General features: G+C 36.0%; 1 protein-coding gene across 2 annotated transcripts in view; it reads right to left on the bottom strand.

The window, feature by feature from the left end:
* BRINP3 (BMP/retinoic acid inducible neural specific 3) overlaps window positions 1-16830 on the bottom strand; it is a 196228-nt gene extending 179398 nt beyond the window's left edge. Inside the window, exon 1 of one of the 2 annotated variants that reach the window (XM_005150995.2) lies at window positions 16595-16830. In XM_005150995.2, the coding sequence (XP_005151052.1) occupies window positions 16595-16830 (236 nt within the window). The remainder of the gene's footprint in view (window positions 1-16594) is intronic. The other variant, XM_031050820.1, reaches the window with a different exon arrangement.
* Between the last annotated feature and the right edge of the window lie 237 nt (window positions 16831-17067).

Below are 17067 nucleotides of genomic sequence, written 5' to 3'. Positions count from 1 at the left end.
TTTAGAATTTTATGTGCTGTGCATCTGACATGTCTGACTAACTTTTACAGTTACTTTTCCCAATGAACCAATGCATGAATAAAAGACCCCTCACCAAATGAATGTTGCAGCTATAGTTAGCATGCCATCAAGACTGTGAATCTCTAAACAGAAAAAGCAGTGTCAATTATCAGTGATGGAGGAAGCCTATTTCTGCAGTCTGCTGCATGCTGCAGCTATGAGATATCTACAGCTCTGGATGGAGAAGGAAGAAAAATAAAAAAGGTAGAAACAAGCATTGCAGTAAAATGGTAATGGTGAGCTCCATTTACTTTTCAGGGTATTATTGGATAGCAATGAGGAGTGTGTTACTCTATGCTTTTCCTGATTTTGGATAAAAAATTCATCTTGTACCATTGAATATGCTTTGTAATAGAGTTAAGGCAGATACAGGATAAAGCTAATCCTTTCACAAATACCAACTCAACAAGATTTACACAGCAGAAATGCCATGAGCACAATAGAGAAGACCAGGAGATAGGAGGTGTTTCATAGAATCATAGAGTCCTAAAACAGTTAGGGTTGAAAAGGACCTTAAGATCATCAAGTTCCAAACCCCTGCCATTAGGGATTGCCTCACCCTCAACCATGTCACCCAAGTCTGTGTCCTACCTGACCTTGAACATTGCCAGGGATGCAGCATTTATCACTTCTTTGGGTATTTAAAATAGACAACTGTGTTCTTTCCTGAAACTGATAATTTATCAGCATTAAAAAAAAAAAAGAAAGAAAAACCAACCCAAAGTTTAATAGAGAAATTATTACAAACTACTTCATAGGAAATATGGTGTGTGTTTCACGCTATGCTTGGACCAACATAATTGGGACTAAACATTCCTTCGGATACATGAATCGACTTCTAGTGTTTCAGTTTCCTATGGAGTCTCTTGGTTTCCAGCGCACTTATGGTACAATACTCCATAGAACAGCAGGGTAAGAACAGCAATCGAATTAAAAAACATTGAGCAATTTTTTGACATTCATGTTTATTCATGAGTAACTTAGGACTCTTAGTTACTGGTGTTTAGAGCTTTTCCTAGAGGAAAAAAATAATATCTAAGAAAATCAGATGTCAGGGACATTTTGTGTGGTGTTTGGGATAATAAGGAAAATTCTGACAGTCTTTTATATCTCGGATATAGAAACAAATTCATGTTTGCTTTCAAGTCTGAATATAGGTTTTCAAAGAATCCTTAAAAATATGAAATTTTCATTTCACTGGCCACTGTCTTTCTATTAAGAGCATTTTGGTGGAAAATTACTGACAGCTCAGTAACTACCAGGGTAGCTATCATATTTAAGTACTGCATAGATTAGTAGATGAAGAACTCATAAAAATTAAATGTGTAGTCCTTGAACACATTAGTTGTGAAGGCCACCTTCTGCTTCTGCCTATGAGAAGTGTGACCATCCCTTATTTCACAGCATGAGAATTAAATATCCATACTACTGTTACAAATTCCACCATTTGTTATCAGTAATAAAAATATCTCTCTTTCTGTCAGAAAGAAGTTAAATAAATCCAAAATCTTAATCCTTTTGCTGGATTAGTCTCAGCATCAAGTCCACAGCAGACACTTTTTTTTCTTCCTCTGTGTATGCCTGTCTATTTAGAATGAAGATTAACATACAATCTCATGTTACTCTAAACCCATGAATGTCCATAGTCAGTTAGTTCAGACCCTCTGCTTTGATTACAGCTGATTTACTTCATCTGACATAATAAGTTTACTATCCCAGAAGACAAATCTACAGGCAATTCCATGTCATTTTTGTATAATATTGTTGTTGCAGTGACAGTGTGGTCCCTGATTTTCAGGACCTAGTAACAGCCAAAGGGCAAATAACTAGAGGGGCTTTGCCCAATATATCTGTAATGTGAAGTCTTTCATTTTGCTCTAGTATTACATGGGCAGGTGTCCCTGCCCATGACAGGGGAGTTGGAACTAGATGATCTTGAGGCCTTTTCCAACCCTAACTGTACTATGATTCTATTATTCTATTTCAGCATTGATTAAAGGGTATTACCTAACCTTGTGACAGGAGAAAAATTTAATGACTTTTTTTCAGTGTAGCATTAAAAATAGCAATTGTATTTGACCTCACTTGCAGTACTATGTACAGTTCTGGTGTCCTCAACATAAGAAGGACATGGAACTGTTGGAACAAGTGCAGAGGAGGGCCATGAGGATGATCAGGGGACTGGAGCACCTCCCGTATGAAGATAGCGTGAGAAAGTTGGGGCTGTTCAGCCTGGAGAAGAGAAGACTGCGTGGAGACCTCATAGCAGCCTTCCAGTATCTGAAGGGGGCCTATAAGGAAGTGCAAGGTGTCTCTGACCATGGCAGGGAACTAGACGATCTTAAGGTCTTTTCCAACCCTAACTATTCTATGATTCTATGATTCTGAGTTATATGCTGTGAGCTACCTTCCACTGAACATTTTTCTAAGACCCAACAGATGAGACACTCAGTGCCATATCTCATGAAATTATAGTTACAAGAACTATATTTATTAATGGTGTTAAGGTGCAGAGGAAAATCTTTCATGCAGTCTAATTGTCTGAATGATGAAAAACACACAGCTTATTGCATTCCTCCTTAGAATCTTTGAAAGTTTTGGGTTGGAAGGGACCTTAAAGATGATTCACTTCCAACCCCCTGCCACAGGAAGGGACACGTTCCACTAGACCACGTTGTTCAAGGCCCCATCCTACCTGGCCTTGAACACTGCCCAAGATGGGGCAGCCACAGCTTCTGTGGGAAACCTGTTACGGTGCCTCATCACCCTCATTGTAACAAAAATTCTTCCTTATATCCAACATAAATCTACCCTCCTTTACTTTAAAACTATTGCTCCTTGTCCTGTCACTACAGGCCTTCATAAAAAGTCTCTTGCCATCTTTCTTTTAAGCCCACTTATTATACTTAAAGGCCGCAATAAAGTATCTCTGGAGCCTTCTTTTCTCCTAGCTGAGCAGCCTTTTTACATGAGAGGTGTTCCAGCCCTCTGATCATTTTTGTGACCATCTGCTGGACTTTCTCTAACAGGTCTGTGTCTTTCTTGTGTTGAGAGCTCCAGAGCTAAATGCAGTACTGCAGGTGGGCTTTCATGACAGCAGAACAGAGAGGGAGAATCACCCTGTTGCTTTGATCTGGTAAGAACAAATAATTCAATGAATGTAGTATGTCACAGCAGCCAGACCGAGTGACACCCTTCAGCTATAAAATAGTTAAATATAATACAGATTTTGGACATAATATTCAATACCCAAATTTTTTTAAAATATATACTTTTACCCAATATAAAGGTGTTCTTTCTATACTGTCTTAGTCATCTACACCCTATGTACTTCTATGAAGTGTTTATAGTGCTATTAGAAATCTATATGCACCATAAGTCATTAGACAATTCCTAGAGCAAAAATGATAAGCAGGTTCTAAATTCATGTTCCATTTCTCCTATTAGGAACAAATGTACCTCGGGCAGGAGAGGAATTAAGAACTATGTATTTAAAACATTAAGTTCAGACTATGTTGCTGAGACATTATTTGTCAAGAATATAAATGTCCCAGCTCCTGAAAAATTAAACACCACCTGTCATGAAGTTAATCATTCCCTACTATAAAACAAGGTCAGGTATAACCCGTAGAGCAAATACACTTTGCAATGTACTCTGCTATTGTTAGACCTCAGTGGTCTAGGTGTCCTTTACAAGAGCAGGAAGCACAATGGGACTCTGGAGTCAGGACATGGTCCTAAGTGTCTTGTGGCGAATCTGGCCATGAAAAGCCACCCTGCATCCCCTTCTAGGTGGCAGTTGAAGCCTAAACTTCTGTCCTACTAGCTCAAAATCTCACCTCAGTAATCTGGTGCTTCTTCAAGTGAGCGGCATTAGTGATCCTTATCAGTTGAGAATGGAAACTTTCTCATTTTTGTTGATTCTGGCTTTGATTGAGCCTGGTTTCTTAGAATCTGGAGACTATGCAACCACATTGTTGTATTAGATATAGGTGGGTGTTACAACCATATGGCTTTTTCTCTTCCAAATAATTTTTTAACTCGCTGTCCAACTGCAAGAAAATTTCACTGATTTCTAGACATGTTAACCCATAAATAATTTTTAAATTATTTTTACAATTTACGATCATAAGTCATAATGGCAAATAATGTGATTACAAAGGCACATCTGAAAATTACCCCAAAGAGCTGAATGTTAGTGCAAAAGAGTAACCATCTTCTAAAGGCCTTGACTGCAAAATAAGCTTTGGTCAGACCCAGCCATCAAGCAATAGACACAAACCTGTAGGAAAACAATCTGTATTCATTATGGCACTCAAAGAACAGCTGGTTCCCTGTAATTACCCTGTGGGTATTAAGCTGAAGCTACTTCCTCTCACCCTGCACTCAGCAGATACTGTTAGCAGGCAATCACTCCAGTGGCCTTTTCACACCTGGGCTGGTTACCATCATTTTCCTTTTTTTTTCTTGCTTTAAGGTGTGTTATTTGCCACACTAGCACCTTCTGAAATTACTGTTTTGTTAATATATTTCAGGATGATCTCACATCAAAACACAGAAGAAAAAACACAAGCTTTTTTTCACCAGATTAGAAATACAGATTTCACAAGGGTAAAGCAACTTTATAGAAGGTACACCCTGTCATCAGACACAGCTATCAGCCACAAATCCATTTGATATCATGTAACTGAATGTCTCTCTGTTCCACCCCACCCTAGTTTCCCAAAAGTTCTGTTCCCTGGCTAAATTCTGAGATACAGATACCAAGTTTATTTAACTAAAATTGACCTTTCCCTACTGTTTTGTTCCAATTACTGTAACAGAACCAGTCCTTTTCAGGGAGAGATTAATATTGATTCATATATGTCAGCCATACATGGGAATTCCCTAGGATTCAACTGAATTAGAAACTGGAATCCTGTCACCTCAGGTTTTGTTGCCTAGAATCTTGGCAAATCTTATTTTGTATTAACATAAAAACCAAATGAAGGCTGTTTATGCTGTCAACAATGATAGGAATTCCTGCAAACCCACTCTTGCTATGGAATTCTCATGTTTCAACTGTGAAAACAAGAGAAATAAAGTGTGACTGTCATATATAAACTTTTGTTTCCCAATAAATATAGAATAGGTGCATGGATACATTTTTAAATGTTTAAATGTGGGCTTTTTAATTTGTTTTTAAATTTTTTTAAGTGCTTATTTTGTTTGTTTTTTTATCTGTCATAACAGAAAGGGTGAATGTCAGGGTACTTAATATATTGTGCTCATAACTAACATTCCTTGATGGTTTTGGTAAGAATGAGATGCATACCCAAGTCACACGGAACTTCAATGTCAGAACCGAGAAACAAACACACATTTGTTTGAGCTTATTTAGGCCAAAGAGACAGCAGTAAAAATAGACATAACTGTTACTTCTTCAGGCAAAATTTTAAATAAACAGATGGACCTTCAAAGTCAACCATATGAGAAAGAGTTTTACTGAAAAGAAAAGCAAATTTCATAGGCAATTCAAACAAGATTATCTTTCAGATACTATTCAATCCCTGACACCAAAAAAAAGTGAAAAAACAAAAATGTCTAAGCATGAAAGCAGCAATAAAGCACATGCTAGTGAGTCTTTTAAAAGACATAGGAAATAATTGATCAGGATGCAGGTTTGTGTTGTTATTAGTCATAACTTGGGCATGCAACCTGGGCACTGAACTCAGCATGAACTTCTTTCAGATTCCTTGAAAGTCAGGAGTGATGCACAACTTGTTACATTTTCCAGATATATTGACAGGTGTTATCAGAGAGTTCACTGTCCAAACATGAGCACGTATCGGATCCACTAATTGAAAGTACAGCTGGAAAATCTATGGCATACGGATTTCATACTACATTATAAAACAAGGAATCTGTGGAAAACTGGGAGTTAAATATAGATCTTCTGTTGCCACATATACTCATCTTTTTTTTTTTTCTGTGCACTCATAGGAAAACTATAGTTTCCTGGGTTCAGCTGTAACAATTATTTTTCTCCTTCTTAAACTGGGCTTAAACCACGACATAAGGCCAATTTCATTAACTGTACTCGAAATCATGTGGAAAGATAGATGAAAAAAATGGTTCCATCAGCCCCTGTATGAAATAGAAGGTTCATGTTAACGTGTTTCAGTTACAGATTCTCATATTTCTTTTATTGTAGCCACAGCTAAGGTTTAATGTCAGTGACATAATCTAGAGCTAACCAAAAGCATAGCAAAATGCAGAAAGAACTGTCAGAATGCTTCTGACAGAGGCATTTTAATACAAAGAGCTAATGGGGAAATGTCTTTTGACAGTGCCAGCATTATGGAGAATTTCTGGGGCTCTGATTCATCAGGAAGTGTCCACACTAAACTTCATTAATGTATTGGTCAAAGGTTCTTATTCAGACACCTGACTAGATGATATGTTTCTTTTTCTAACAATATTCTCCTTAGTGAAAAAAATGTCAATAAACCCATTTAATTTTCACCTATCCATTACCTTTATTGATATATGTACGTGTATATACACATATACACACACATGCACACACATGCATGTACACATAAACATATAAACACACATGAATTCATATGCACACAGATTCACTCTCACAGTAATCGCAAATATTTGAGTTCTAGAAATCAATAACTGAACAAGTATCACAGACTACATGGTTTCCAATTATTCCAATTTATTGAATCTTGTGGTTTGCTACCAGATGCATCATTAGATATTTTATAGAATAAAAATGGCAATGAGCAGTTTTTTGTAACAAGAGACCTTACTACATGTCCTTTATATTTAATCAGTTGAAAATATTATTTTTTCATTTATTTTGCATAGCTAAATATGTAAAATGTTGACAAAAATATTATTCTTTTTTTAATATAGGTTAACACATTGGTTATGCTGTGTTATTTTAGAATTTAGTTTTATTATTATAACCTATAGCCAGTATTTTATATAAATGGCTAAAGTCATGGTTTAAATACATCTATATGTAATTGGATAAAAAAATATAAGCAGATAAGCAAAGCTGATAGTGTATTTGCACTCCTAGTAAAACATTCAATTTTACTACTAGTAGTCCTGGCACAAGTTAAAAATCCCTATTTTAAAATTTCAAGAACTGTATGAATATAGTTCAGAAATCATCAATATACAAATATTTATTTAAAATTTCTCAATTATATTTCCTCAGGTCTCAGATGCTGGTGGTCTTTCAGAATACTTGGTAGAATATGCCTTATGCTTTTCATTTTAAATTATGTTACTCATATAAGTCAAAACCTGTACATGCATTTTGCACTTGAGAAATGAAACATTCTTTACTTGAAGACAAATGCTACCTTTTCTGTGCTTGTGAGACCAGAATATACAATTTCAAAATTGCTAGTAGGTTTGTGTGTGCTGTTTTCAGATATATATAATTTGATATTTATATATATATATATATATATAAATATCAAATTGTATGATCAGTAAAAAGATCTTCTCAACCTGCATAAATAAAGAAGGAATTGAGAGTAACAGAGGATGAACTGAAATATAGAGCTATTAATGACCTTAAGAATACCAAGACCAGGTTGGATGAAGCCTTGGGTGATATGGTTTAGTGTGAGGTGTCCCTGCCCATGGCAGGGGGGTTGGAACTAGATGATCTTGAGGTCCTTTCCAATTCTTACTATTCTATGATTCTATGATTATCCTTAACAATCATATTGGGTTTCTAGGGAGAATCAAGAAACAAAACATTATTTTGTAATGCTTTGAAGTATTGTTTTTCTTCACAAGGATGTCTATTTGAATGAGGCTGTTGCTACACAATAAAAATTCACACCCAGCATAATGACTAGTAAAACCTGTAGAATCAATCAATCAGAGCTAGAAGACAATAAGAATTGAATTCTGAGATGTTGATTATGACTTTAAGTCAATGATAAGAAAATTACAAAAAGTTCTTGAGTGAGCACATTTGGTGTCAGTTGTTCTTTTTTTCTGTATGGAAAAGGCACAAATAACCTTCTGTATAAAGAATCATACATTCCAATCAATACTACTTACTTTTTATAGAGAAAAGGCTTCTGTGCAATTCAGTTCTTTATGTAAGGTATAACATGCCACTCATACAGGCTTAACACATGAACAAAAAGAAAAACCTGAAAGCCATTCTTGCAGGTTTGGAGTTGACTACTGGCCTAGCAGCAGTGAAGAAAAATAACAATATAGGGGTTGAAGCATAGAGAACTTCATTCAAGTGATAATATCATTCAAAAAAAATTATTTTTCTTTTTTTTTTTTGGCAACCGAAAGAAATTTTGGTAATTGTTTTCCCTCTTTATTTAAGTTATCAACATTTGAAATCTACGTCTTGAATATCAGTGGCAGTACCAGCAGGGTTATTTAAACAAAACTTAAAAGAAAGAGCAAATAAAAGAACAAATATCTAAATAAACAAAAATCGTCAAAGTATTAATGAATATTACCTGATTTCATGCCGAAGATCCTGGCAGACTATCCTGCTGACTGAAGAATTAATCTATTACTAGTGCTAAACAGCTTTTATACTACTTCAGTGATTGCATAAAACCATTCAGTTACAGCCTGTATTATCCTAATTTTTTTAGAGCAATTTAAATGATTTATGAACTTACTAACTGAAATTATGACACACCATATTCTCTAAATAAATGTTCTTTGTTCTAGGGAAAAATATCAGTAGGAGGTTTGATCTAAGTTATCCCTAAAATATTAGATTTTAAGTGTGTAAATCCTGGAAACAGAGTATAATAATGTTTACTAAAAATAAGATTCACTCTTTTCCATTTGAGTTTCCTTGGGATCTTTGATTAAATACATCAAGCAAGGAAAATGAAATACAAAGAGAGATTGTCAAAAAAAGACTCCTGCAGTGTATTACAAAATAAAAAACACAGAAGGCAATCTTGGCATCAATATTCTCTTTTCTTTGCCAAGCTGAAACATGCTTGTGTTCTCATGACACTGACTCCTGAGAACACTATTAATCCTGATGTCCTAGCCAGAACTGTTCCCTAGCATCCTTCCCAGCATTAGCACTTTGCTTACTGAGAGAAACTGTACTCTTGTTTTGAAAACCAATAGTTTAATACTGAGACAACCAAATGGAGTGAGGGAATAAGAGTTAGATCTGACCCCGGTCAGTGTCAAAACAGTTCAGAGGCTTTAGAATGCTGTAGGATTAAGCTGATTGATAGATAAATTCTTGTTGTTTACTGAGATTTCTGCAAGGTTCTGTAGGAAGCCAGTATCTCTTAAAACTCCACTATTGTCAGGGTCTGGTTATGTTTTTCCAAAGACCTTCAAAGTGGATTGAGGGTTGGTGTTGTGGATCAATGTCACAAGTGAGCTCAGTAACTCTTGTGCTCTTGAGTGATAAGTGCTAGCTCTTTACCTACAGCAGATGACTTCTCTGCTGTGCTGCCTTATATACATAACAGAGCTACAAAGAGAGAGACATTTTGGAACTCAGAACACCCTATCTCCCTTCAGCACTTCCAGTCCACCTCTGAGCCCTTCATATCTGTCTGTCCTTCTTCCTGGGCCAAAAGTATCTGCAAGAGCTCACTCTTTTATCATTGTCTTTCGAAATATATTTTATCACCTCCTGTGGAGATATTCCTACCTGGGGCAGAGTTCTTGCATAACTGGGATTGAGGGGCCAGATATAAATAGGTGTCCACTCCTTATCTCCTGCACCTCTGGTATCTCCGGTATCCATCAGAGGAGCTCCTTAGGCTGCCAGTGCCATCGAAGGTAGCCATAGGAACATCAGTGAAAGACTCCTTTGCCTTTATGAACACCCATTCTCTGTACTTGTCAGTCCATTGAGATTACTAGTAAATTAAATTAGGCTCCAGTTATAATTCATCTGAAAACATTTGTCAAAGTCTTTTGTTATGTATACATAGCTTCTCTGTTTAAATTTTTCCTTTATTTCCCCCATTTCACAAGCACATACCTTACAGATGTTCCCCTACTTGATGACTACCTGGTATGTGTTTAGGCCCTAAAGATAAAACATTGCCCAAGTTAGGCCTGGAAATGTGGATGTTTAATGGGATTTTTTTGCTCAGGTATGTACTTCTGCGAGCAGTTTCACCAAAGCCTGTTATTTAACTTGCATCATGTCTTTGTTATACCCAACTAACTAGACTAAGAGAGACCTTTAAAGTATATCACAATCAGAAATTAAATTCATTGATATTTTTCAGATCCAGACATTCTTTAAAAATGTCCAACTTTTTTTTTTACTTTAATTAATAAATGTTTCTCTGTAGAAAACTACTGCTGTTGATTCCTCAGGACCAAAATCACCATCTTTTTGTCCTGTGTGCCTATGATGCCTGCAGCAATGAGGCCCATGTACCAGACTACAAGTATTATTTTTTCAGAGGAAATCTATCAACTCCCAACTCAAGAAAATATCTTTGAGCTGCTTTTCACTGTTCCCAGCCTGTGAGCCACTAGGTTTGTCTATTCAGTAGTTTAGCCTTTTGTAAACATTCTGAGAATGATGATCCATCTGATTACCATATCTTTTACTGACCAGATTGAATAGAAAATTCCCTAAAGCAAGCTGACCAATTACAATGTAGGGCAGAAGCAATTTACTGATACAGTGAATTTCTGGAAAAGGCAGACAGAACTGTTCCTGCTATTTATTCCCTATTGATGCAGCAATAGTGGAAGGCAAAAATGTTTGTTCTTTGATGCATTTATAATTCCAACTCTCAGTTGCCCAGCAGTGATACTGTGCATGCCCAAAGGAGTAAATTCTCTGAAGTGCTGAAGACAATGGTTGACCAGTTTGCTAAGCTACCTGTTGAAAGCCATTTCATCTGTTACAGTTAGCCAGGTACAGCCCATTTCTCTCCTCCATTTCTACAGTACTAATTTGCCTCATTCCTTTCGCTGATATATCCTGTTCCACTCCTCTGTCACTACCTTACTCACCTTTTGTGGGTTTTGTGTATGAAGGTTTATGTTAAGGAAACTAAGGTCTATGGCTGAGAAATAAGCTCCTGTCTTAGTTTCCAAAGAAATCTTATCTCAAAAATACAACATTTCTGGTACTTCCAGTACCAAATGAGCCCTTACAAAAAATTGTCAGTGATGATCATTTTCTAGAGTGTGATCAAATGTATAGGAAATAACAACCAAGAAATGCCATACCATCATTTTCTTTAGACTTTTGAAAGGCATGATGGCAGACATCTCTTTTCAGCCCTACAAAAACATTTGCATTGGAAGAAATTGTTGAAGACATTTTATTAGTTCTTCTCGGTGCCTTAAAATCCCTAAATTATCAACTCAAAGGAACCTCAGTAAGAGCACAAGAAATGTCATTCCAGACTGTACAGCATGGTGAATATTGCAGATCAGGGAATGTTGATGTGTAAATCCCACAGCTGAACCCTCTAGGGTTTTTTATTGACATTGCCTGTCAGCAGTATACATGTATGAGGAAGTCTAGTGATAAGTATGGGCTAAAATACTGTAATAGTGTACATAACCAACTTTAATGTTGGCTCTACTTTACACAAGTGTTAAAATATATTAGTGAGTGTTCTACTACAGTCTTCAGGCCTGCTCACTTTTACACTATAGGCTCAGTCACAAGAGTATTCTGAACATATGAGAAGAGCCCAGTATGTTCTAATAAAAAATAACCTTTATTTTGATAGCGTTATTTTCTAATACTTTTATACTTACCTCAGAGGATTTTCAATGGTTATTAAAACCTAGTCTGCTGTCATAGGCACCACATCTTATAACCCTTTTCCCCTATTCATAGGATTGGTAAGGTTTCATAACTTAGAAAGTCCCAGAACAGTTTTGCCTTAATGACTAGAAACCCTTTAAAATAGCCATCCTAAATTTGTTGCAGCCAGTTTATACCAATTTGGTTTTATGACAGTGATGGCTTTTGTTTTAAATAGTTTATCTCACTTAATTATATGTATATTGACAGAAACTGTATCCTCTTTCAACTTTTTTTTTTTCTAAACATGACAAACATTTCTGCATTAAAAAAAAAGCAAGGTTTAGGCTCTTCTTTTCCCTGATTTTTCACATCTGTTTCAGATTTTAAATCATTTTACTTGAATAAAACTACACAATATCCCTGAGGATATTTCCTCGGGACCTTATTTGATAACATGAATACTTCCTTATCACAGTAGAAATTACCTCTTCTGATATAGCGTAAGTTCTTTGCATAATTTCACAATCACTCTTTCCATCCTGGTAACCTCTCTAGTCATTCTGTTTGGATTTAAATTCTTTTGTCTGGGAAACTGATTTACATAAGAGGCACAGCACTCCCATTGTGTATTAAAATAACAAATTATAAGCTCAGTTTTCCTTGCCAAAATATTTACTAATACTAACTACAGGAACCACCTTCTATAAAATATTGACACAGCATTCCCACTAATTTAGAGGTGCTCTCCTGGCATCTCTCTTCATAGATCAATGGCAATGAATGCAACCAAAAACTGTGACAATTATTAAATTTCCTGTAAGAGGATATTTCCTTCAAAGAATTATAGGGACTACAACACTGACATATAATCAACGTAACCAGCCCACCATTCCCAACCTATAACAATGTTGGTAACATCAGTTACAATTATTTAGTGCACTGCAGTACATGATTAAAACAGTGTTACATATGTATTTGTCTTTTTTGGCTCTATCCTGTAATGTTCAAAGCTCTTCTCTTTGGGGAGCTAAGTACACTACAGAAACAATTTGTTTGCTCATGGACTTATCTGATCTTATAGGTATAGATTAAAATATTGGTGACAGTGGATTTTTTAAGTGCTCCTTCCCATAATTTATACATCAGTTGTTTTTATCACATGCTTGTTTTATGCTCTGAATTCTAGATAAGGAGATAAAGGAAAGTCTAACTTTCATCTTTAGAAAACATATTATTCTTTAAGACCTCTCATAAAAAAAAAAAATTGGTCTCAGTTAATAAGTGTGCTCCTCAGTGCTAATCTTTGGCTTCATCCCTACATTTTATGGTTTTGTTTATACTGATGAAGGGGTGTGGATGCAAAGCAGTTGTTTTTTGCCTCATTGGCATAAAATAGTAAGGGAAACAACAGAAATGCAAGCACAAGAGTCCATATAGTGATAATGTGTTCTTGGCTTAAGCTAAAAGTTGGACTCCATCTATTTGAAATGCAAACAGACTATGTAATTTAAGAACTAAAAAAGATGAAGCTACTAGACATTACAGAAAAAAATTGTCATATATATGTAAGTAAAACTAAACTTTAAAATCAGTGTGTCTCCTGCCATAACACTTACCAGAATTACCACAAGTAACACATTTTTTTTACTCAATAGCTAAGAAATAATGACAATTTTCCATCAAGTTTGAAGTAACCTTCATTTTAATATTCTTTGTTGTTGTCTTTATTATGTGCTTTTCCAGTTCTCTGTCCTGTTATCTTGATTTTAATCATTCTATATCTTTCATGGACCTACACTACTTGACCTTGATCCCATTCAAATCAGACAGACAATGGTGCAGGATAAAGGTCTTCACCTCTGGCACTTTGGTATTTACAGAAATATGCATTACTCAATTAATCAAAAGTGGAATAATATGTTCTCTGCATTTTAGTATGATCTTGATTATAAGAGGGAATATCATTTTCAAATTAAAAAAAAAAGTAAATAGGAATTTACTGATTTGAGATTTAATTTTATTCTACACCATTACAGTCTCCCACTGAAATTTCCTCCAACACATTTTAAAATACTACATGCAGTATGTGTAGTTCACTGCTGGATTTATGTTAATTTTATTGAGACCATTTAATTCCTGTTAATTGTAAACACCTAGTCCCAGTGTTGGGTTGGTCATCCTGAGTTAGTTCTCACTGATAGCAGTGCTTGTTAAGTTTTGTTAGAGAGATACAATGGGTCATCTGTGTATGGCTTGGATGCTATTGACCTGGATACATGGAAAGAGAGCTGCTACTTGTAACAACACCATCAGTTCTTTTGGAGATAACTCCTTCACCAAAAGAGAGAAAAAAAGAGGTCTTCTGTCATTTTCTGTCTGGCACCACTGTGTTACAAGCATTCTACCAGAAAGGATTCAAAATGGGACATAATCTGGAATCTCTCACACCCTTCACCCTTCTTCAGCCCCATGGATTTTGACCTGGCATGGATGTTAAAATTAATAGAAGTAACTTTCCTTCCCCTTTACACTTAATATGTCAAGTCTCATGTCTGATCTTTAGCAGCTGAAGTGAAGAGCAAAGGAAAAGGAATCCCTTCTGTTGGCACTATTTGGAGTGTCACCTTTCTTTCTTGCTAATATGATTCGGCTGAGTCAGTGCAGGCTTGTGCTTTCCCCTCCCTTACCTCTCCATTCAATTCAGGACTGTGTCCCTGAGGTGTCATTTTCATTAGGTAAAAGATCGGTGAGAGAATGAACAGACCAATTAGACTCCAGATCCTTTAGCCTGGGAAAGCCCACAGTAAAGCAACAGGGATTAAATTTACAGTGTAAGGTTCGTAACAAGGTCACCATGTTCTGCACTACTTGCTAATAGGACTATATTTTAGAAGGGAATTTTGCAGTTAGGTTTATATTTGGAAGACTAAACAAAAAAATAAAATGAAAAGTGCAGCTTTTTCAGGTAGTTTGTGCCTCTTTTGACTTCCTGGCTCATTTCTTGAGAAGAATAGGCAAAGGACAGAAATAAACACAAGAAACACTTTCTGTAGGATTTTGTAAATTAGAGTAATTGAAACCTATGTACATACCCAAATAGATATTAGTTATATGATTAGAGATTTATAAAATTTAACAGTGCTTCTGTAATGATGGTTGAGAGGAGAAAAATTTCTCAAAGACCTGATTAGAAGAGCTCAAATGAAATACCATTCCATCTTTCATGTTTTTAGTAAGATAATTTTGGTTGTGTGTTGACTAATACAGAATAATAAGAATAAAATATGCTGCCTCAGTCTCTGTATTATTGGCTTTACATTATTGGTCCTGACAGCTGGCTTTTAAAGTGCAGTAAATACTGGGAAATGCTGTTCTGTTAAGACAAGCCTCTTCATCAAGCATATTTCCAAATCACACTTTATTTTCAAAATGTGTTTAATTTCTCCATATATGGCAAAGAAACCCACTGCAAAATTGACCTGCGACAGAGTGCCCTCTACTGCATATATTTATAAAAGGAAAATAAAGCAAGTTCCTTAAAAATAAAATCTTTACAGACTGAGACCAGCAGTTTTGTCACAGGCCACTGGATGCTGAACTAATTATGATATATGTACAGACATATATCATTCTTACCTTCTTCTAATGAGATGGATAACACTGAAGAAGTTTAAAATCAGTATTGAAAGTTGCTCAAAATGTTTCACAGTTTTAAATAAAATCAGCATGTGTATTTTCATACCAAATGGTCTGAGTTTATAGGCTGAAGAGTTATTAGGGAAGTTAAGAATCTGTCCTATATTGCCCTGCTGCCACCTCTTTCTCTTTGCTGACAGGAGGGATCTATAACAATAAGAAGTGAAAAGGTCTCTCTGCTTGTAGTTTTGTTTTCTCGGTCCTTAGTCTCCTATACTCCCTTATTTCTCCCCTTCTTTTTATTTGCCATGTCCTTGAAAAACCTGTTCAATGTTAGTGAGTTATACCTCTTGCAAATTATTAAGTTATTTCACCACTGCTGTCACAAAAGATTAGAAACTGAGAGGTTACACACGTATTATGAAATCAATTCTACAGCAAGGCACACATTCTCATGCAGACCTATATTTTTGAAGTCTTCCTTTGTTTTTTCTTTTCTCAGTCTGAATTGGGCCAGCCTAATGCTGAGGCTTGTGATGGACCAAACACCTGCAACTTCTGTTAAAATTCATAGTCACCCTTACTGTTCAGTCCCTCAGGCATTAGAAAGCTGTTTCTGAAAACACTAATATTAAACTAACATTAAACCTTCTGAGATGCTTTTGAAATGCCCAGATTTCTACAATGAAGTCCATGATTTCCCAGCAATATGTGTGGAGCCACAATTTCATTCTTAATGTCTCAGCTTATGTCTTGATGAGCCACACTGAAAGCAATTAATTGGATCTTGCTGCATGATCAAAGGTGTTTCATGTTAGCCCTCTGCAATCAAACATGATGTTTGAATACTTTAGGACATTTTTATGTCACTAAGGGCAGAGTAGAGGTAGGTAATAAATAATGTTTTCTAAAGCAACATAATCAATTACCAATAGTTCTTTAAACAAAATAGAAATACAAGCAGGCATTTCCATAGTATACAGTGCATATATGGCCTTGAATATATTTCAGCAATGAATTTTGTGTCTATGGATTTGTTCCCACATCTGAAACTTTCTTTTAAGGAAACCCTTGTTGATAATTTACAACTTCCATGGGTGATATCTCTGTATTTGCTTTCCCTTTGCTTCATACCTGTAAATCTTGTATCTTGTGCTAAATCCCTGTCGACTTCTGTCCACAAAATCTGTGTATTCCTGTGAGCGATGGAAGGGTCCCTTATCAGACAGGAGCCAGTCGAAGGGGCTTGTGGCATGCTGATCCGAAACGGCAGCAACAGCTAAAACCCAGCAATGAAGACTCAGTGCTATCCACTCCCATAGAGCCATCAGAGAGAACAATTCAGCACCAGCACTGCATCGCCATATCATGCTTCCACTGGGGACTTAGAGCCTTCATTCTCTTAGCTTTCCCTCAACACCTAGACAAAATACACAGTCAATTAGATAAGCACACACTAGGCATCCCTTGGAAGTAGAAACAAGTTTCCTTTCTTTCTGCTTAAAGAGATAGTGGTCTCTACTTTATTACACTTTACATTAGCATAAACCCCACTAGGCTAGTTAACAGTGGAGTGTTTCAGTGCTTCAAACACAATGAAACTAATG

The sequence above is a fragment of the Melopsittacus undulatus genome, chromosome 6 (assembly GCF_012275295.1).
Source record: "Melopsittacus undulatus isolate bMelUnd1 chromosome 6, bMelUnd1.mat.Z, whole genome shotgun sequence".
Taxonomy (NCBI): Eukaryota; Metazoa; Chordata; class Aves; order Psittaciformes; family Psittaculidae; genus Melopsittacus; species Melopsittacus undulatus.
This window is presented reverse-complemented; position numbering and strand designations above follow the sequence as displayed.